Raw genomic sequence first — 21,205 nt, forward strand, 5'->3', positions numbered from 1 at the left:
GGATAATGATATGATTTGGTCTCATTCATTTTCTGTGATTATAAGAGTTTAGGTCTGTCGACTCACTGAGCTGCTCCTTGATCTCAAACATTCCCTCTGCCTCTCTTGCCAGACTGACTCCCACTGAGTTCCTGGCTGCCACTCTAAACTTGTACTTCTTTCCTTCCTTGAGACCAACCACCACGATGGTCAGGTCTTTGACCACAGAATAAGGTGTCCACTTGTCTTCTGGTGCGCCATCTTCTTGGTAGTCCACCACATAACCGTTTAATTTGGCTCCACCATCTCTGAGTGGCTTCAGCCAACCAAGTGTGGCGCTGTTCTTAGTGATCTCCAACACGTCCATCTTCTTTGGAGGGTCAGGTTCACCTGGATGCAACACAGCAGATGTTAAGAAGAAAAGACAAAAGAAAAGCTAAAGAGGAAAAGAAACAAACGTCTGTGGTGATACTCACTGATGGGATCGACTGCCAGGTAGGACTTGGGTGAGTCCTGAGGAGCACCAATGCCATACTTGTTGCAGGCTGTGACTCTGAAGTAGTACTCGACTCCAGGTGTCATGTTGGTCACCTTGAAGCTCGTCTTCTTCAGGACCTCCGTGCACTTGTTCCATGTCTTCCTGTCCACCTCTCGTTTCTCCACAATGTAGTTGGTAATGGTACTGCCACCATCATTGTCTGGTGGCAACCAGGACAGTTGAGCTGATGTCTTGGTGACGTCAGTTGCCTCGAGGCCGCCAACAGGACCAGGGGTGTCTGCACAGGAAACATTTAAGAGTAACTTTGAATGTATACGAAATGTTCAGTGTATTTTATTTATTTTATTTGGTTAATATTAATAATAATTTTTCAGTTTTCTTACCAAGCACCTTTACACGGACAAAGACAGCTTTCTCTCCCGCTGAGTTGGACAGAGTCAGTGAGTATTTCCCAGAATCCTCTCTGGTGCTTTCAGGAATTACCAGGAAGGACATGGAGTCCACCTGGTCCACGTGGCCTCGGCGGATCACATTGTCAACACCGACACGCTTCCAGGTAACCTTGGGGGCAGGTCGTCCTCTGATTACAGCAAACAGCCTGATCGGACATCCGGCTCTGACACTCAGACCCTTTCTCAGACTGGCATCCAGCTCGATCTCTGGAGCCTCTGTGGCCATGAAAAGAGTTCGTATTATTAACATTAACTATGTTGTAAAGGCACAGTTTGCTGTAGTAACTTCTAGTAATAAAAGCCTCTGCCAAAGGAAATATAATATGAGATTTCATTCATACCCAAGACCTCCTTGGGGAAGACGGCCTCTTTCAGGTAGACGTGGCGTCCCCAGCCCACCTGGTTTTTGGCCGAAACCTTAAACTCATACTCTTGCTTTTCATCCAGCTGACCAATGGTGAACTCTGTGAGAACCAATGGGCCATGGGTGTCAATTTTCGTCCAGCCCTCCGTGGGCTTTTCAGGGTCTGCCTCGCTCTTCAGCCTCAAGTCCAAGCTGTAGCCAATTATTGGGGCACCACCATCGTACACAGGTTTGGACCAGGACAGTGAGATAGAGGTCTTAGTGCTGTCTGCCACCTTCAGCCCTGCAGGGGGGCCAGGGGGCTCTGCAGAGATAGAGGAAAAAAAGGTTGATAAAATAGATGAAGCATAAGATGACAGGAGAAATATGAAGTTCAATGAAAGCGTCATGTAAATCAATCAATTTTGAAGACATCTTCTAAAGGGAAAAACTGAGCTGGGACAGTGACTGTAAACTCACCGATGGGATCTTTGGCTGCGACGGGTCTGCATGGTTTGCTGGGCTCGCCAAGACCAACCTCATTCTCAGCCTTCACCCTGAACTGGTACTCGTGGTTGGGAATCAGGTTGGAGACTTTCATGCGCCTCTCGGAGATGGGGCTTTTGGTGCACGGCACCCAGCGGACCGCCCTCTTCTCTTTCCTCTCCAGGATGTAACCAGTAATTGACTTTCCTCCGTCGTTCTCAGGAGGAGCCCACACCACTGTCATCTCCTCTTTACTCACCTGCATTAAAGAAATTTAGGCAGTTCGATAAACCTGTTTTCACATCTAGGTCAACCATGGATGGAAAATGTACTTTGACTAACCTTGGTGACCTCTGGGGCCTCAGGGGGCCCAGGTTTGTTGAACTGAGTCTTGACAGTGACAGGCTTGCTCTCCATGGCGGGGCCTGCTCCCATCTTGTTCTCAGCCCTCACTCTGAAGATGTACTCGTTGCCCTCCACGAGACGAGTAACGTTGCAGTACGGTGTGACCACGGAGGATGAGTAGGTTGACCAAACCATCCTCCTGGTCTCACATTTCTCCAAGATGTAGCTGTCCACCTCACAACCTCCATCATCCTCTGGAGCATCCCAAACCACTCTGCACTTGTCGGCGCTGAGGCCTGTAACCCTCAGGTTCCTTACAGCCCCGGGGACATCCAGGACATTAACGTTGGCGTATGCTGTGAAGGTGCCGGCCGAGTTAGTGGCAGTGATGATATATTTCCCGGTGTCGGTGCGTCTGGACTTGGTCAGGAGGAATTTGGAGTAGTCGGACCCAGTTTCATAGCTGATTCTCGGGTTGTCTCCAACAGCCTTGTCTTTGGTCCATTTGACTTCAGGCTGGGGTTTTCCTCTCAGGCCGGCCTCCATCCTAACCGACTCTCCAACCATCACTGTCACAGCTCCAGCCAGCTTCAGGTCAATGACAGGCTTCTGGATCTCCTCCCTAACCACTATATCAGCAAGACTCACCCAGGTACTTTCACCTCCCTCATTAACAGTCTGCACCCTGGATAAGAAAATAGAATATTTAATTATTTTAAAGACACTTACATTAGACAGGTAAATATTCCAGTAGGCACCATGCAGAACAAACAGTAAACGAAGCAACATACCTGAAGGTGTACGTCTGATTCTCTAGACACTTGTCAGCCAGGAAGAAGGTGTCGGTGAGAGGGCCAGTGTTGAGTTTCACCCACTCTGCAGCATCTTTGACTTTGCACTCCAGGTTGTAGGAGAGGTTGGGGCTTCCACCATCATAGTCTGGCTTCCTCCATCTCAGATAGACATAGTTCTTACCAATGTCAGTGGCTCTGAACTTCTCAGGCTCACCAGGCTTTTCAATGGGGTCAATGGCCATCAGAGGGGTCTTGGTCTCAACAGTTGGACCAGGTCCTACCTTGTTCTCTGCACAGACACGGAACATGTACTCATGGCCCTCCATCAGTTTGGCCTTGATCTTGCGATTTGTGCAGTTGGAGGAGATCATGGACCACATGCACATGCTAGGCTCACGGCACTCCACAATGTAGTTTGTGATCTCAGATCCACCGTTGTCTTTAGGGGCCTCCCAGTTGATCATGCATGAATCCTTGGTTGAATAAGTAATGTGCAGGCTCTGGCAGTGGCTGGGTCTGTCTAGCACATTGACTGTGATTGTGCAGGAGGCTTCTCCGCCTACATTTGAAGCCTTAAGGACGTATTGGCCATGGTCGGCTCTTGTGGCCTCCTTAATCTTCAAGTGGACCAAGGGGAAGTTCTGAGTGATGGTGACGCGTTTGTTGTTCTCGAAAACTGTCTCCTCCTTTGACCAAATGACCTCGGGGTCAGGACGGGCCTTAATGTAGCCGATAATGTTGATATTGTGTCCGGCACGCACAGTGATACGCTCTCTGCAGGAGGCCTCCATCTCTATCTCTGGAGGGATGAGGATATCCTGTGTAGTGATGGACTCTGGGACTTCTCTGGGTTCTCCATCTCCGATCATGTTTGAGGCACAAACTTTGAATCTGTAGGTCACGCCCTCTTCCAGTCCCTCCACCCTATAGGCACACTGCTTGACGAAGTCTTCCAGGTTCACTTTTTTCCATTCGTCAGTATCTGCTTTCTTTATTTCCACATTGTAGCCCAGGATGGGGCTGCCGCCGTCTTTATTGGGTTTGGTCCAGACCAGGTCTGCAGTGGTCTTGCTGTAATCTTTAACTCTGGGGTTCACAGGTGGACTTGGGACAGTGATAGGCCTGCAGGGCTTGCAGGGGTCAGAGATGGGGGAGGGTCCACTGTAGCCAGCGATATTCTCAGCAAACACTCTGAACTCGTACTCATTGCCCTCAAACAAACCCAAGACTCTATACCTCAGGTCCTTGCAAGGTGTCTTATTGACACGGATCCATTTTCCTCCCATGTGTCTGCGCTCAATGATGTAGCCATTGATCTGACTGCCTCCATCAGACAGGGGCATGGTCCAGCCGACTGTGACAGCGTCTTCTGCGATATCAGAGGTCTGTGGCTTACCAGGCTGACTAGGTGGCATGAAGGAGTGCTCAGCAACAGTGGGCTTGGTCTCTAGAGGAGCACCAATACCCATCTTGTTCTCAGCACGAATGCGAACTACATATTCCACTCCCTTCTGGAGGCGGGTGATCCTGAGCTGGGTAGCGAGGCTGCCTGAGACAACACCTCCCCAGGTCTCCTTGTTGGACTCCCTCTTCTCCACAATGTAGTTGGTGACAGGGCTGCCACCATCATCCTTGGGAGGACGCCATTCAATCATCATTGAGTCAGGAGCAACTTCCAGGATGTTGGCAGGTCCAATGGGAGCAGCTGGAACATCCAGGACACTGACGTTCAAGCCCACTGTCTTGCTTCCAGCTGGGTTGGACACAGTGAGCAAGTAGGTGCCACTGTGGTTCCTTGTGCACTCATTGATGCTGAGCACAGTGGAGAAGTTGTCAGTGTCGATCTTGATGTTGCCCTGGCTGGTGATCTCCTCTCCATCGATGGACCACTTGGCAGTAGGAACAGGGATTCCTCTCATGATAGCTGGCAGCCTGATGGTGGTGCCGGCCTTCACAACAATGCCTTCAATCAGCTTCACGTCCACCTCAACGATTGGAGCCACTGTGGACATGCAAACAGAGCAGGTCATGCTTTGTGAATAATCATGTTGATTGACCTAACCCGAACCCAAATCTACCAATTTTAACGCTTACATCTATTTCAACTGAGAAAAACTCTTAACGTATAAAATACATATATTTAACAAGATGGAATTTAGACTGTTGAGATTTCATCTTGTGTCTTACCCAGTTTCTCCTGGCAGAGGATGGGCACGGTGGTGTCGGGTCTGCTCAGGCCAATGGCATTCTCTGTCCTCACTCTGAAGCGGTAGGTCTTTCCTTCCTCCAGGCCAGTCACATGACTCTCGGGAATGCTGACCATCTTCCACTCATCCCATTCCCTCTCTCCCTCCTCCTGATACTCCACCAGGAAGCCTGTTATCTCACTTCCTCCATTGCGGTCAGGCCAGTTCCAGACCAACCACACCTCGGTCTTGTCCACGTCGACATGGTGCAGGTCTTTGGGAGGACCAGGTGGGACTGAAACAGATATTTAGATTGGTACTAGTGAGTTCATCCCAACGTAGACTCAACCTTTTATGGTTCCAAACAAAATAATCCTTTTCTGTTTGTTTTTACAAATACAATTTCAAGACATTTATCATCTGTGTAATAAACTTTACTTTTCTTTGATACATTTTGTTTTTTGTGGTAAAACTGGACTGACTGATAATCATGAATCTGTTGATTAAGCATGCTGTTACTCACAGAGTGGGTTCATTGCCTTGATGGCCTTGGGCGTCTCAACGTACTCGCTGCGGCCGTACTGGTTCTCAGCAGCGACTCGGAACACGTAGGCGGTGCCCTCCATCAGGTGCTTCAGCGTCATGCTGCGCTTCTTGGATGTGGAGCAGACGGGGACCCACTGAGTGGATGTTGTGTCTTTCTTCTCCACCACAAAGTTTGTAATGCGCACACCGCCGTTGTCTTCTGGGTCCTTCCAGGAAAGGTAGGCAGAGTCACTTCTGACATCCGAGGCCCGGAGGTGCTGGATGGGTCCAGGTTTGTCTGAAGAAAAACGAGGAATTTCACAGAGATTGACTTTAATTTCTAAACGCTCATGTATCTAAGTTCATATTCAGTTTGTGGATTCTTACCCAGGACCAGCACAGTGCAGGTGACGGTCTTGGATCCGGCTGGGTTCTCCACATTTAGGGTGTAGTCTCCACAGTCACCACGGTTACAGAACCTCATCTCCAGCTTAGTGCCTGAATGGCTGGTGTCAATGTCCGCCCTGGTGGGAACCTCAGCCTCGTTCTTTTTCCAGGTGACCTTGGGGAATGGGGCACCTTTGATGGCTGCCATCAGAGTGATGTGAGTGCCACTCAGGGCCTTGATCTCTCGGGTCATTGCGGCATCCAGAATCAGCTCTGGAGGCTCTGAGGTGGTGACGGAGGTGAAGAGAAAGGACATGAAGGAGATTAAGAGACCAATCAGAGAGAATTACAGGTCATTCATTCTATAATGGGATATTAGCTGGAGAAGGTGTTTCAGATGACACCGAAACATAGACATACCAAGTCTGTCTTGCACTCTGATTGGCTCTTTCACATTAGCCGGGTCAGACTCTCCAGCAGCGTTGACGGCCATGACTCTGAAGCGGTACAGACCGCCCTCATCCAGGTTGATCACCTTCAGTTTGGTCTCCTGGCAGGAGTCTGGAGTCTGGTTCACCTGGAGACAACAGAGGGAAAATGAGGATTTTCGGAGCGATGACGACGACGCAGTGCAAAGGTCAGAGGTTAAAGTTCATGGTAAATAAATGAACTGCCTGACCTTTTGCCACTCCTCCTCTCCAGCCTTCATGAACTCCACCAGGTATCCAAAGATCTTTCCTCTTCCGGTGTCAGTGGGCGGGTCCCAGGTCAGAGTCGCAGACTCCTTGGTGAAGTCGATGGCCTGGAGGTTCAGTGGTGGACCAGGTTTCACTGCGGCACAGGACAATAACAAAGTCTTGTAGTTTATTTCTATATGTTGTCAATATTTACAATAAAATGAATCAATGGTGAACTCACCTATTGGATCCTTGGCAAAGACGGGTTTGGATGGTGGACTTGGGTCGCCGGCTCCCACCTCGTTCTCAGCACTGACTCGGAACTCATACTCACAACCTTGTAGCAGCTCCGTTATCCAGTACTCCACCTTGGGATGGATTTTGTCCGTGTTGCATCGCACCCACCTGGAGGCAGAAACATTTATCAGCCACAGATAAATTAGATATATTTAATTAACTTTCGACCAAAAGGAAATAGTAACCAGGAGACATCGAGTAAAATTCATTTAGAACTTTCTTTAAAAATTTTGTTTTCCCAAGATACACATTTCTATTTACATTTACTCATTTCAAATGAATTAATTAGCTGAAAATAAAGAGAAAATTAGATAACAATAATTTTGTTGATCAAGTTTTTTATTTAGCCTCATTATGGAGATCTTAGTTTTTTTTAGATTTCTTAGAAATAAATGTCATTGTAAATAAACTGAATATTTGGAAAAAACATGAGTTTGAAGAACTGTTTTTCCGGCTCAACAGATAAAAAAGAATAATCACTAATTGAGCTTTAACCAATAGTCGTTGTGAAATGTGTGGTGTACCTGTTGGCCATGGTCTCCTTCCTCTCCACGATGTAGCTTGTGATGGGCTTTCCTCCGTCTGCTGGTGGTTCCCAGCTGATGAGGGCGGAGTCATGGTAGACCTCTTTCACTGTGGGCTGTTTAGGAGCGTCAGGCACCTCTGCGATGGAAATAAAAACAAACAAAAAAGTGAGACGCAGCGCAACACTTCACCTTGATGACGTGTGGTAGGTGGAGTCACTTACTGAACACGTCTCTGGCCTTGGTCTCTGCAGACAGGAGCGGCTCGCTGATGCCGTAGATGTTCTGAGCCATGATCCTGACGATGTAGTCACGACCCTCGATCAGCTTCGGTACCTGAGGAAACAAACAATTGTTACTGTCCAGTTTCCGGTTGTGAAAAAATGAAATCATTGATGAAACCTGAAAAATGTCATATTTATAGATCATATATTCACAGATCAGGTTGTGGAGACAGTTTGGCATCATGCGCTCACCTTGCAGGACGTCCTGGTGCAGGACGCGGTGACGGGCATCCACAGGTCTCTGTTGGTGTCTCTCTTCTCTATGATGTAGTTGGAGATGGCGCAGCCTCCGTCATCCAGAGGCGCGTTCCAGGAGATCACCATGTAGTTCCTGTAGACCTCGTTAAAGACCACAGGTCCCTCTGGAGGCTGAGGACGGTCTGAAGAAGCATTCACACAGGTGAGTCTCTAAAAGAGCTCTTCTTTATATTTAACCTTAATACCGCTGCAGACTTGATAAGGACAACCCTCTTTCACCAGCTTTCCTTCACCGTCACATGACTATAGAGACTCACCGACCACAGTGATGGTGCAGATTCCTTTGCGAGCTCCAGCAGCGTTCTCCACGCTGACGCAGTAGCAGCCGCTGTGCTCTCTCTTGGCTTTGCTGATGTTCAGGCTGAGGTGGCGGGCGGTGCTGTGGAGGTGGATCTCCTCATCGGCCTTCAGCTCCTCGTCGTTCTTCTTCCAGCTGACGGTCGGGGCCGGTTTGCCACTGTAGCGTCCGGACAGTGTGCAGCTGTCTCCAACCTTCACCATCGTCTTGTCTCTGAAGTCCAGGTCCAGAGTGGGAGGTTCTGAGGGAGTGAGGGGGGGCAGACAAGGGATTGTTTCTATCTGCGACCCTGATGCTGGTCACATCATCAGTCTGCTGTCGTGTTGTGTCACTCACCGATCTCGTCCTTGCACTGCACCGGTTTGGTGGCAAAGGACGGTTTCCCTTGTCCCACCTGGTTGATGGCAGAGACTCTGAACTCATGGCTCGATCCGTCCTTCAGCCCGGTCATTGTGAACTTCCTGTCCATCAGTTTGTCCTCGGCACCTACTCGTGTGAAGTTGTCCCGGCCGACCATGCGGGACTCAAGGACGTACTCGATCACCTCGGCGCCGCCATCGTACTTAGGCGGTCTCCAGGTGACAGAGATGGAGTCCTTGGTAACTGCGGTGACGAACAGGTCCTCTGGACGCTCAGGGACGGCTACAGGGGACGAATGTGATCAAACGTTTTAGACGACCTGTCAGCAGCAGTTTATGCATTGTGTGTGTGTGTGTGTGTGTGTGACGTACAGATGGGGTCCTTGATGAGAACCATTTTGTCCGTCTCAATGAATGGTCCCATGCCGATGATGTTCTCGGCTGCGATCCTGAAGAAGTAGCCTTTCCCATCAATGAGTCCCTGAACCACAGCGTTGTTCCTCGTCACCGTGTAGGACACAGAGGTCCAGCCCATGCGGTCCGCCTCCCTCTTCTCGATGATGTAGTTGGTGATGGCCGATCCACCATTGTCCTCGGGGGAGCTCCAGGTCAACTTACAGGAGTCGTTGGTCAGGTTCTCACCAGCGAAGGGCAGACCAACGGGTCCAGGGACGTCTGGTCGAGCAAGATGAAGACAGGAAATAAAATTTGTTTAGCGATAGAGTTTCTTTTGATCCTTCAATTCTTTTGTCCTAAATATCAAACTAGAGGTTTTATTTTCTTGTCTTTTTTTTGTTGACGTTTCCAGTTGATTGACATGAAAAGTAATTGGCACCGACTTTGATCATTGTTCTGCGATTAATTAAGAAAATAATCAGATAAATTATTAGCGACAGTTTTAAATCCTACTTGTTCTGACAGCATCAGAACGCTGACTCACCCAGGACCTCGACCACGACGGCCTTCTTCCTCTCTCCTCCCTCGTTTTTGGCACACAGGGTGTAGATGCCCTGGTGCTGGCGTCTGCAGTTCTTGATGACCAGCGAGTTGGAGATGCCCGTCGTCTCCACCACGGCCTCTTTGGGCACCTCGGCGTCGTCTCGGCACCAGGTGATCTGCGGGGCGGGTTTACCAGACACGTAAGCGATGATGCGGATGGTGGCTCCAGCATGGACCACGATCTTCTCCTTCACCGAGGCGTCCAGGTCCATCTCAGGAGGAACTGGACCAGAAAGCAGACAGTTAGCTCATCAGAGACACTTGATGCTCGACCGGTGCAGCTTCATGTATGGAGGATGAATCTCACTTGTTCTGTCTTTGGTTTCGATCAGCTCTGACACGAGTCCTGCTTCTCCCACTCCGGCAGCGTTCACGGCTCGGACTCGGAAGCGGTACAGACCGCCTTCCTTCAGGCCATCCACCACAAACCTGGTTCCTCGGATTTCTGTTTCCTTTGCCTGGAGAGAGTTTGATCAGATATGAAACTTTGCTGGGAAACAAACTGAATCGCTTCAGTAGTTCAGCATCTGCCGCTCAACTTAAATCAGCATATTTCTGAAATGAACACTGATTATATTATATTATTATTATAGATTTTAACTCTTGTGATACATCTTCTTTTATTCTATGTGCATTTCCACTACAACAGGACGTCACTGACTTTATTTGTATTTGTTTTACCTTGGTCCAACTCTCTTCAGCCTCTGGCTCTTTCTCGGCCTCGCTCAGCAGCAGCAGCTTCCTCTGGGCTTTCTTCTCCTCCTCCGCCTTATTCACTTCCTTGAACTCTACAATGTAACCAGTGACCTTTGACCCTCCGTCCACCACAGGAGCGATCCACTCCAGATCCACTGTGGACTTTGTCCAGTCGGTCACCTTCGGAGTCGGGGGTCCGGGAGGTTCTGGACACACACAGATATAAAAATGTCTTCACTCTGATTTGTTGGTCTGTAGCTGGAGGGAGGAGCTCTGCATTGTCAAAGTGTGTGATGATAAAATGATAAAAGATAAAACATCTGTATCTTACTGATGGGGTCTCTGCAGAGGACAGGGTCGGAGGGAACACTGGGGAGACCGCAGCCAGCAGCGTTGGCGGCGATGACCCTGAACTGGTACAGGGCATCGTCCAGCAAACCAGTGACGTCCCAGCTGTTGCCGATTGGCAACGCTCGGATTGGGTCACGGTTCACACGGGCCCAGCGCTTGGCGGTGGTCTCCTTCTTCTCTACGAAGTAGCCGGTGATGGGGGAGCCGCCGTCGTACTTTGGCTCGTCCCAGTTGACGGTCATGGACTCGAGACAGACCTCGGTCACTGTCGGCTTCTCACACTGACCCGGGACGGCTGCAGGGACGATTCATCAATGATCAAAACTTCACTCAGAATAAAAAGTATAAATCTTCCAGCGTCTGATGATGAAACTTACTGAACAAGTTTCTGGCCTTCTCCGCCGGGCTGACCAGTGGAGGCCCAACTCCGAACTTGTTCTGGGCCATGACTCGGAACTCGTACTCATGGTTCTCCGTCAGACGGGTCACCACGTACACGCACTCTTTGGGGTCGTTGGAAACATGCACCCAGGACTTCCTGTTGTCCTCACGCTTCTCCACCACGTAGTTGGTGATCTTGGATCCACCGTCGTCTGTGGGAGGGTTCCAGGCCAGACCGATCCTGTCTGCAAACACCTCAGTCAATGTGATTGGTGCGACGGGCTGGCCAGGAGGTCCTGTGAGGGGGCGGGACGTCAACATGTGAATATACTGAACTTTTTTTAGACTGTAACTTGGTGAATTTATGTTTTTACGTCAAGTTGCTGAAACATAAACATGTTGAATATGCAGATCACATGTTTCTCACCCAGCACCGAGAGCTTGATGTCCTTGGTGACAGTGCCCAGGCTGTTTTTGGCCGTCAGGCTGTAGAGGGCACTGTCGTGCCTGCTGGCCTGCTGGATCAGCAGCGTGCATTTATCCTGTGTCACCAGTTTGCTGATGTGCTGGCCGTACTGGACGGCAGCCTTCTCTTCAGGTTTGGCCATGCTGGCCATGGCCCAGGTGAGAGTGGGGAACGGACAGCCACTCACCTTCGCCACCAAGCTGACATCACAGCCCTCCTCGCCCTCCAGGGCCTCACGCAGCTCGATGGTGGGAGCACCTGCAGAAAAGGTCATGATTTACCAAAATGACCAGAGGTGGACGTGTTGGAACCTGATTCAGGATTCCTGTCAACAGTGTTGTTAAATATATTGAAGTTGAGGCCTGTGATTGGCTGAAATGCTGGACTCACATGTCTGATCCTTGATGAGCATGGGTCCGATGGTGGCCGAGGGGCGGCTGGGTCCGGCAGCATTCACAGCTTTCACCCTGAACTCATATTCTCCTCCCTGCAGACGACAGTGACATCATCACGTCTCAACCTCTGGTTTCATTGATGTTTCTCTCTTTAGTTACGATTAATTCAAACTCTTATTTTAAACTAGTTGAAGGTATAAACATTGGATGTATTTTCCAGATTTGACTGTTTTTCTTCCTTGTTTTACAGAGTAACGGAGTAGAGCAAACCTCCTTCAGGTCCTCCACCACGAAGCCCAGCTCCTCCACGTCTCTCTTGTTGCACTGTTTCCACGTCTCCTTCTCTTTGCCGCTGGTGTCCCAGCTCAGACGCTCGATGATGTAATGCTTCACCGGGGAGCCGCCGTTGTTTTTCGGCGCCTCCCAGCTCAGAGTCACGGCCGTCTTTGTCACCAGGTTAACCTTCAGCTTGGTGGGGGGGTCGGGGGGGTCTGAGGAAGAAGAGGAAGTTAGGAAAGTTCCACTGAGGTTTTTTGTTATATGTGTGGTTACAATAAGTGGGTGTGTCCTCACAGATGGGATCTCTGGCCCGAGCAGGTTCCGTGGTGACGGTGAACGGACCAAATCCGAGTCTGTTCTCAGCTCGGATCCTGAACAGGTAGTCCTGACCCTCCAGCAGACCTGGCACCACGTACGCCTGACTGGCACAGGCCGCGTTCACCTAATAACAAACAATCAAATCATCAGTTCATCATTCCACTGATACTTCTGCTTCTTGTAACCGATTGGATTATTTATTTTGAACTTTTGAGAAAGAAATCTGTGGAAACTGTGGAGTGTTAGAAACATGTGAACTAAGGTCACCTTGGTCCAGGCCTTGTCAATGACGCTTTTCTTCTCGATGAAGTAGCTCTTAATTCTCTCTCCTCCGTCGTTATCGGGCAGTTTCCAGATCAGCCTCATGGTAGCCCGGGTGATGTCAGTAACTCTCAGGTCCTTTGGAGCTCCGGGGACGTCTGTGCGCAGGAGAGACACAAGTTAAACGTCAAAGAAATACCTCACAAACTGCTAAAGAAACAGGATCAGATGAACTCTGTCAGGTCTGAGGACGAACATCTGAACATCTCCCCGGTGGAAGACGATAAAGAAAGAAAACAGACATACCGAGGACATTGACTCTGACGTTCACGTGTTTCTGTCCAGACTTGTTCTTTGCAGTGATGGTGTAACGTCCGGAGTGGCTCCTCAGACTCACAGGGATCATCACGACAGAGGTGGTGTCAGTGGACTCCACCTGAAAACAGAAAGACATGAGACTGAATCCTTCCATATGTTAGGAGCTGGAGTGGATCCCAGCTGTTTCGTTAAATGTTTGTTCTCACCTCGGAGTCGACAGGCAGTGTGTGCACTTTGTTCTTCTTGTGTGACTTGGCTTTGCCATCGAAGTCCCAGGTGACCTTGGGAGCTGGGCGGCCCTTTATGGTGGCGGGGATCTTGATAGGATCACCGGCACGGATGTAGAGCAGGTCGTCGACCAGCATGTCGATGGAGATGGACGGTCCGACTGAAACATGAGAGAGTTGGTGAAGGACAGAGACAGACACACAGAAAAACATCTGGACACTGATGAGATTTATTTATTTGTTGTAGTGAGACTTTCAAGATGGACGTACGCTTGACATCCTCGATCAGAACCTCCTGGGTGCGAGGGCTGGGGTCGGACTCGCCGATGTCATTGACAGCGATGATTCGGAAGCGGTAGTGCTTCAGCTCGCGGAGACTGGGCACTGTGTACTCGGTGGTGGGATGAACGGTGTCAGGGTCGTTCACCGTCATCCACACGGCGGACCCTTCAGCCTGGATCTGGATGATGTAACCTTTGATGGGACTTCCCCCGTCGCTCTCTGGCGGTTTCCAGGTCAGAGTGACGTTGTGCTTCGTCTTATCAGCCACCTCCGGGGCAGCAGGCATGCTGGGAGGAGCTTGAGAAGGAAGCAGTACAATCAATCATCAGAAACTGAAATCCATCATTTATCTGAGGCTTATTAAAGAAGCCGACTGTCTGTTACTCACTGATGGGACTGACGGCGAAGGCCGAGTCGGACGGCCCACTGAACGGACCAGCTCCAGCAGAGTTGAAGGCAGCAACTCGGAACTCGTACTCAGTTCCTTCAAACAGACGAGTTGCCTAAAACACACAGAGAAGGAATGAATACCCACATTATCTTAAAGCTCTTCGATATGACAACAAGGTCTGTGATGGCTTTAAAAAGTCTGGTGAAGAACAGAAAGAAGAACATCATACAAAGTCTGCGAGGAACCTTCTTGATGATCAGAGATAAAGCATCTTAACGCTCTGTGGAAGATTATTAAAAGCTTGAAGTGGATCTGCCTTCAGGACGGAGACAGAACACGTTAACTCTTCTTCAGATCTGTGGGTCTGTTTGGGTTTCACATGAGGTTTTATCTCAGTGTGTAGGAAGGAGGCAAATTGAATGTGAATACAGACCCTACATCTGCTAGTTGAAACGATTGTTACCGCAGTGAAAGCTCACCTGGTACTCCCAGCCTTTGGTGCCCCTCTTGGTGACCGGCCCCTTGTTGACTTTGGCCCAGTAGTCGGTGCCTTTCTCTCTCTTCTCCAGCCAGTAGCCAATAATCATGGAGCCACCATTGTCCCTGGGAGGCTCCCAGGTCAGGGTCATGGTGGTCTTTTCGTATTCCGTGATGGTAGGTTTCTCTGGAGGGCCAGGGAGGCCGAAGGGGTCTGTGATCTGGACCTGCTCTGTCACACAGGGGTCAGATTTGCCATAGCGGTTCTCAGCTCGGACCCGGAACAAGTACGTCTTGTTGGTCTCCAGGTTCCACACCTGCAAGAAGAGGACGTTGTGTTAGAAATGTTCCTCGTGTGTTGAAGCTGACCGATACTCTTCATCTTATGTCAGCTCCTTTTAGGAACCTCATCAGAAAGCACCTCGTTCACTTCCAATGTTACGCAGACGACACGCAGCTGTACATGTCTATGAAGCTGATGAATCCAATCACTTAATTCAACTTCAGAAACGTCTCAAGAACATCAAGGTCTGGTTATATGAAGTGTTTACTTTTTTTTAGTTTTTGAGCTATAAGCCCGCCCACTCCGCTCTGCATTGGCCAATCGGCTTGCTCCTCCCTCCCTGTGGAGCTGCCACTCAACACCTGTTTCCTGTCCTGACCAGACCACACCTCGGTTAAGATGTCATCGTAAACTCTGGTTTTTATATTAAAATTAAAAAAGTCTAGTTGGACTTACAAATATACATATAAGTAGTTTGGCTTTTTTAAAGATAATGTACTGACTTGATTTCACTGTTCTGGGTTTGTTCCCTCGTGGTTGAGTCACTGATTGTGATTCGCTTTGGATCAAATCAGCTAAATGAAAGGAGTCACTGAACATCTTGTCTGCTCCACTCTCAGTTTTATCTCCATGTGTTCAGAGCACGTGATGAGTTAGAAGACAGAGTCCCCGGCTTTCTGCTGCCAGTTCTAAATATGGTTTTATTTTATTTTTATGGCCTTTAAACAGGATCATGTAAACAACGTCTGTTCAAAAGAGTGAGAGAAACATGAAAACGTATTATTATTAAGAATTGGGACATACCCCGAACTTCTTCTCAAGGATGCAGTTGGTAACCTCCACCCACTCGGGCTCAGCTGGAGCTTCCTGTCCCTCCTCCAGCTCCGGCTCCTCCGTCATCACTTCTTTCTTTTCAACGATGTAGTTGGTCAGTTCGCTGCCGCCGTTGTCCAGAGGAGCGTCCCACCGGAGGTAGCAGGCCTCCGCCTTGATGTTTGACACCGTCACATTCCTGGGTGGGAGGGGTCGGTCTGAGGGGAGAACACAAGTTCATTGATTCTGAAACAACTAGTTACTGCTGCACATGTATGTATAAGGTGTTTCCACGCACCCAGCACATAGATGGAGGTGGTGTGTTTGGCTGTGCCCATGTTGTTGGAGGCAGTGACAGTGTAGCTGCCGGCGTCCCTCCTGTTGACTGATGGGATGGACAGCGTGGTCTTGGCGTTCAACCTGCCCGTCACCTCTGTTTCGATCAGCAGAGTTTCAGTCGGCGTCACGATGACCACGTCATCTTTGGACCACTCGATCTTAGGGATGGGGAGTCCCAGGATGTCGGCGGGCAGCTCAATGGCTTCGCCCTTTCTCACAGTAATAGAGTCCCCCTTGAAGTGCTTCAGCATGTGGACCTCAGGAGACACTGAGATAAGCAGGAAACAAAGCAAATCTTAAACTGGAATCTTAGTTTCAGTCTACGTACATTCTTTCAAGGTCACTGTGACCTCTGAGCACTGACATCTAACCAGTTAATTGTCCAAGTGACAACTGGTCAAAATGTGGAGAAATTCCTTATCTTAAGATATCATGTTCAAGAGACAAAAAACTGACTAAACATTTGTGATTGTGATGAATTTTAAGAACGTATTCATGAGATGTCGCGTTCACAAGAATGTTACGGATTGAACAACCGGAGAGCTCTGGCCACTGGGTGTCATAAACCACTGTCCTAATGGTTTGATCATAGAATTCAACAGGACCCACCTTCATCATCTTGGATGACCACGAGGAGCGGGATGGACGGCTCGCTCTCTCCGATGAGGTTAGCACACTTGATCCTGAACTCGTACATCCAGGCGTCTTCCAGCCCCTCCACAGTCATGGTCATGTCGGGGCAGATCTCTGTGTTGCAGGGCTCGAAGGCCTGCTGGTCCTGCCTTTTCTTCTCCACGAAGTACCCGATGAGCGGGCTTCCACCGTCATTACGCGGCGGCTTCCAGGAAAATGAAATGGAGTTCTTGGTGCGCTCGGTGTAATGGAACTTCTCGGGGTACGATGGTGGACCTGCGGAAAAATGATTAGCTTACTACAGATCCACTTTTCAAGCCCACTATCGTACTGCTCTCCACTCGATCATTTGATAATCAAGAGATCTTAGCACTCACCCTGAGGGTCCACGGCTGTGATGGGATCCAGCTCGACGGGCGGCCCCAGTCCATACTTGTTTTTGGCAATAACGCGGAACGTGTAGACCTGTCCCTCATTGATGCCACTGCACTCGCACTTGGAGGATATGGTTTCAACCGGCTGCCTCCACGTGTGCATCTTGCCGTCTTTTCGCTCGACGATGAAGCCCAACAGGTCGCTGCCTCCGTCGTCCACAGGGTCGTCCCAGTTCAGGAAGATCATCTTACGAGTGACGACAACAGGCTTCAGGTCCGTGACAGGTCCGGGGACGTCTGAGGATCAAACAACATTAGTGTTCATTTTAATTTCAAGCTAACGGTTTTATAATCAGGTCCTGCTCTGACGTTACAGACTTCAACTCACCCACAACCTCCACTCTGGTCCAAGCAGATTTCTTTCCACTGGGGTTGCAAGCAGAGATCTGGTATTTGCCGCAGTCCTTCCTCTGGACGTTGTTGATTGAAACAACGCTATCGTTTCCTTCAGTCAGAATCTCCACACGGTCTTTGTCGGGTTTACCATCGTCCTTGGTCCAGGTGAGGGTGGGGTAGGGTTTACCTGTCACTGTAGCGGGAACACGAAGGTTCTCTCCGGCTCTGATGACCAAGCCATTCTTCACGGACAGGTCCAGTTCAATCGCTGGCAACACTGAGGAGGGAAACCAAACAGAAATCGAAACCAGTTAAGACCAGATTTGAGCGGATTAAAACAGAGCCTTTATTTTTTGTGTTGTCTTGTTGAGGAATGTTTTTTCCAGACCTGCAGGATTCCTGACGAACACAGACTCTGTGAATCCTGGCGTTCCCTCTCCGGCTGCGTTGCAGGCGATGACTCGGACCATGTACTTGGCTCCGTCACGGACTCCGTAGACGGTGAATGCCCGGGTCTTCCAGGGACGCTCTGTGGACCTGGACCAGTCCTTGGTACCGGCCATGGCCTGAAGACCACCACAGAACAAAGAGGAAGAACACAGTTTAATTCAGGTCTTGAATAAATTGTGATGTCTCACCATGTTAAAGCCCTATGAGACGAATTGTAATTTGTGAATATGGGCTATACAAATAAAATTTGATTGATTGATTGATCCGACGCTGGCACAGGAATCTGAAATCAAATGTGAGTGAGCTGAAGCAACAGCGACAAGTCAATGGTCTGACCTTGTCCACGTGGTAGCCCAGGATCTCTCCTCCACCGTTGTCTGCAGGTGGGTCCCACTCCACGTCGATGGAGTGGTCAGTGGTGTCGGCCACTCGGGCGACAGGTGGTCCAGGAGGTACTGCAGAGGACGGGACACAGAACTTTGAGACTGACTGCATTCACATGAACATAAGCCTTGATTCTGTAAACAAGGTATTTGTCGTATTTAACACAAAGTTCAGTTTACGTACAAATGGGAGCTTGGGCTGTTTTGGGTTCAGACGGGACGCTGAACTTTCCTGGGCCGGCTTGGTTTTCAGCTGCCACCCTGAAGATGTAGGTCAGGCCCTCGAGCAGACCCTCCACGTTCAGTTGAGTGTCGGGGACGATGTTCCTGACGACCAGGACAGAAAAACTACACTTAGAAAACATTCAAGCTGAAATACTTTTAATAAGATTTAAACTTCTCAGCTTGAGTCCAGGAAGTAAACAAGATCCGTCCCCGTTTCCTCACCTGTTAACACGAGCCCAGTGTGAGCTGTTGATCTCGCGTCGCTCCACCCAGTATCCTGTGATGGGGCTGCCGTGGTCGTTGGGCTGGTTCCAGGTGACCAGCATGCTGTGGGCTGTGATGTCATCGATCTCTGGCTTTTCAGGAGCCTCGGGAGGATCTGAGGCCGAGCGAGAGGAACGGGGAAACAAGTGAGGCTCAGTCTAAATTTCTGTTTATATCTCTTGAGTTCAAATCTAAAATAAGACTTTAATCAACATCTACGTACGGGACAAATTTCATTTTAGTTTTATTTAATTGAATTTGATTTATATCTGCTGTTTGTCTCACTAATAATAAATGACGTTATACCGAAAGGATTCTTGGCGATGAGTGGTTTGGAGACGCAGGCGGGTCCACCACCCAACTTGTTCTCAGCCACGGCCCTGAAGATGTACTCCTTCTTCTCAATGAGTTTGGGCACCAGGTATCTGCATCCTCTCAGTGTGGTGGTGACACTGCTCCAGCCAAACTCCAGCTTCGAGTTGTCCTTCTTCTCCAGGGTGTAGTTTAGGATCTCGCTGCCGCCATCATCCAGAGGAGCATCCCACTTGCAGACCACAGAGTTCTTCCTTACCTCCTCGAATCTGAAGTTGATAGGAGGACCTGGAGTATCTGAGGAGAGCAACAGGATTCAGACTTTATGAATAAAAGACGGATCCTGAACCGGGTGGACAATTCACACAATGTCAATCACGGAATTTTATAATAAATTGGAAACAAAAAACTAATTCTTACCGAGCACGTTGACCTCGCAGGTTGCCGAGGCCGTGCCGTGGTCGTTCTCCAGCTTCACCATGTAGACGCCGTGGTCACCGCGGATCGAGTCCCTGATGACGATGGAGGAAGTTCCTCTGCGGTGATTGTCGATGGCCAGACGCTCGTTTATCGTTGGGTAGTCAGACTCTTCCACTTCCGGCTCAGCTGCCTCCTCCTCTTTCTTTTTCTCCTCTTCTTCTTTCTTCTCTTCTCCTTCCTTCACCTCTCCCTCCTTCACCTCTCCCTCCTTCTTCTCCTCTCCCTCCTTCTTCTCCTCTTTCTTCTCCTCCTTCTTCTCCACCTTCTTCTTCAGGGGCTTTTCGGGCCTCTTGCGCAGCGCCTCGGGCCGGATCACCTGGTTGTTCCAGTACCAGGTGATCTCAGGGTATGGAGCTCCGGAGATGTTTGCATCTAAGCAGATCTCGCAGCCTCGTTTCACGTTGAGACCTGACTGCAGGCTGCCGCTCAGGAAGACCTTCGGAGCATCTGAGAGAGAACACAAGTCAAATCATCAAAACGTTCAACGGAGAAGGTGATGGCTGCAGCTGGCGTCAGTTTGAGTTTCATTAAAACCTTTCTTACCGACAGCGTCCGACACCTTAACGAACAGCGTGCCGCGTGACGGCTCGCTAACTCCGGCTGCGTTTTCAGCTCTGACTCTGAAGGCGTAACTCTTTCCCTCCGTCAGTCCTCTGACGGTGTAGGACAAGACAGGCACCAGGAAGTCGTTGCACCTCTCCCACTTGTCCTGGCCCTTTTGTTGCCTCTCCAGTACGTAGCCCATGATTTTCGAGCCGCCATCATACATGGGAGGCTTCCAGGTGAGAGTGATGGTGCTGGATGTGGGGTTGTGGGTCTCCACGTCCACCGGGGGGTCGGGAGCATCTGAGAGGAGAGACGCATCTCTGTTAGAAATCTCTTACAACTTTAGAGAGCAATGGGAGATCTGTTGGGCCTGTGTCGTGCTGCTCATGAAAGAAACTGATCATTGGTGGAATGTTCCTTTAATAATCAACAAAACATGTGTGGAACTGGTTTCTCACGTTTCTGGTCCTCTGCGATGACAGGGTTGCGGAGCTCGAGGAACTCTCCTCCTCCGATCTTGTTGACGGCCTGGACTCTGAAGTAGTACTCTCCGTTCGGGATCAGGTCTTTGACGTTCCAGCTCAGCTTGTTCTCTCCAGACATCATGTTGACGTATGTCCTCCTGCCGGCCTCACGCCGCTGCACAAACAAACTTCTGTCACGCTCTGATGTCACAGTTAAAACCAGTGCTGAACCCTAACCCAAACATTGAAAGCCCTTCGGACCTGCATGACGTAGTGAAGAATGGGGCTTCCTCCGTCGTATTCTGGAGGATCCCAGGACACTTTGCAGGAGCTCTTTGTGATCTCAGAGGCTATGATCTCCTTACAGGGACCAGGAAGACCTGAACACAAGTGAAACAAGTTTGAACAAAATGATCTGCAGGACAGAGTCTCTTGGACAAAATAAAATCTGTGAGCGGCTCCGCACCGATGACTTTGACGTTGATGGTGCCGCTGGAGGCTCCGAGTTTGTTCTCCAGAGTGACTTTGTACACGCCGGCGTCAGTGTGAAGGCTGCTGTCGACCTCCAGGTGACAGGAAGTGTACTCCTTCCTGTGGAACCCAAACAATCCCATCAGAGCTGCAGCATCACTGACATGAGCACTAAACCACATCAGACAAAGATTTGACTGGAGCCTGATTCACAAACTACTTAAATCTCTCTGGGATC

The 21,205-nt window shown here is 49.6% G+C and overlaps 1 protein-coding gene across 1 annotated transcript in view; it reads right to left on the reverse strand.

The window, feature by feature from the left end:
* The window catches only part of ttn.2 (titin, tandem duplicate 2), a 172,681-nt gene that overhangs the window by 52,228 nt on the left and 99,248 nt on the right, over positions 1 to 21,205 (reverse strand). Inside the window, exons 112-160 of the mRNA XM_053439091.1 lie at positions 20,963 to 21,087; positions 20,758 to 20,876; positions 20,491 to 20,671; positions 20,030 to 20,332; positions 19,427 to 19,933; positions 19,001 to 19,303; positions 18,653 to 18,809; positions 18,390 to 18,532; positions 18,159 to 18,277; positions 17,761 to 17,938; positions 17,365 to 17,649; positions 16,980 to 17,273; positions 16,579 to 16,878; positions 15,929 to 16,237; positions 15,622 to 15,848; positions 14,537 to 14,851; positions 14,055 to 14,169; positions 13,655 to 13,963; positions 13,364 to 13,545; positions 13,146 to 13,275; positions 12,846 to 12,997; positions 12,555 to 12,702; positions 12,252 to 12,472; positions 11,977 to 12,073; positions 11,548 to 11,844; positions 11,117 to 11,416; positions 10,720 to 11,034; positions 10,374 to 10,594; positions 10,000 to 10,150; positions 9,634 to 9,915; positions 9,066 to 9,368; positions 8,671 to 8,976; positions 8,294 to 8,575; positions 7,971 to 8,158; positions 7,719 to 7,830; positions 7,495 to 7,633; positions 6,915 to 7,078; positions 6,676 to 6,827; positions 6,417 to 6,573; positions 5,997 to 6,278; positions 5,608 to 5,907; positions 5,086 to 5,379; positions 2,896 to 4,900; positions 2,102 to 2,789; positions 1,754 to 2,018; positions 1,272 to 1,598; positions 862 to 1,146; positions 456 to 755; positions 67 to 369 (exon numbers count right to left, since the gene is read on the reverse strand). Coding sequence (XP_053295066.1) covers positions 67 to 369; positions 456 to 755; positions 862 to 1,146; positions 1,272 to 1,598; positions 1,754 to 2,018; positions 2,102 to 2,789; positions 2,896 to 4,900; positions 5,086 to 5,379; positions 5,608 to 5,907; positions 5,997 to 6,278; positions 6,417 to 6,573; positions 6,676 to 6,827; positions 6,915 to 7,078; positions 7,495 to 7,633; positions 7,719 to 7,830; positions 7,971 to 8,158; positions 8,294 to 8,575; positions 8,671 to 8,976; positions 9,066 to 9,368; positions 9,634 to 9,915; positions 10,000 to 10,150; positions 10,374 to 10,594; positions 10,720 to 11,034; positions 11,117 to 11,416; positions 11,548 to 11,844; positions 11,977 to 12,073; positions 12,252 to 12,472; positions 12,555 to 12,702; positions 12,846 to 12,997; positions 13,146 to 13,275; positions 13,364 to 13,545; positions 13,655 to 13,963; positions 14,055 to 14,169; positions 14,537 to 14,851; positions 15,622 to 15,848; positions 15,929 to 16,237; positions 16,579 to 16,878; positions 16,980 to 17,273; positions 17,365 to 17,649; positions 17,761 to 17,938; positions 18,159 to 18,277; positions 18,390 to 18,532; positions 18,653 to 18,809; positions 19,001 to 19,303; positions 19,427 to 19,933; positions 20,030 to 20,332; positions 20,491 to 20,671; positions 20,758 to 20,876; positions 20,963 to 21,087 — 13,637 coding nt within the window. The remainder of the gene's footprint in view (positions 1 to 66; positions 370 to 455; positions 756 to 861; positions 1,147 to 1,271; positions 1,599 to 1,753; positions 2,019 to 2,101; positions 2,790 to 2,895; positions 4,901 to 5,085; positions 5,380 to 5,607; positions 5,908 to 5,996; positions 6,279 to 6,416; positions 6,574 to 6,675; positions 6,828 to 6,914; positions 7,079 to 7,494; positions 7,634 to 7,718; positions 7,831 to 7,970; positions 8,159 to 8,293; positions 8,576 to 8,670; positions 8,977 to 9,065; positions 9,369 to 9,633; positions 9,916 to 9,999; positions 10,151 to 10,373; positions 10,595 to 10,719; positions 11,035 to 11,116; positions 11,417 to 11,547; positions 11,845 to 11,976; positions 12,074 to 12,251; positions 12,473 to 12,554; positions 12,703 to 12,845; positions 12,998 to 13,145; positions 13,276 to 13,363; positions 13,546 to 13,654; positions 13,964 to 14,054; positions 14,170 to 14,536; positions 14,852 to 15,621; positions 15,849 to 15,928; positions 16,238 to 16,578; positions 16,879 to 16,979; positions 17,274 to 17,364; positions 17,650 to 17,760; positions 17,939 to 18,158; positions 18,278 to 18,389; positions 18,533 to 18,652; positions 18,810 to 19,000; positions 19,304 to 19,426; positions 19,934 to 20,029; positions 20,333 to 20,490; positions 20,672 to 20,757; positions 20,877 to 20,962; positions 21,088 to 21,205) is intronic.

This window comes from Pleuronectes platessa, chromosome 14 (genome assembly GCF_947347685.1).
Source record: "Pleuronectes platessa chromosome 14, fPlePla1.1, whole genome shotgun sequence".
NCBI classification, from domain to species: Eukaryota; Metazoa; Chordata; class Actinopteri; order Pleuronectiformes; family Pleuronectidae; genus Pleuronectes; species Pleuronectes platessa.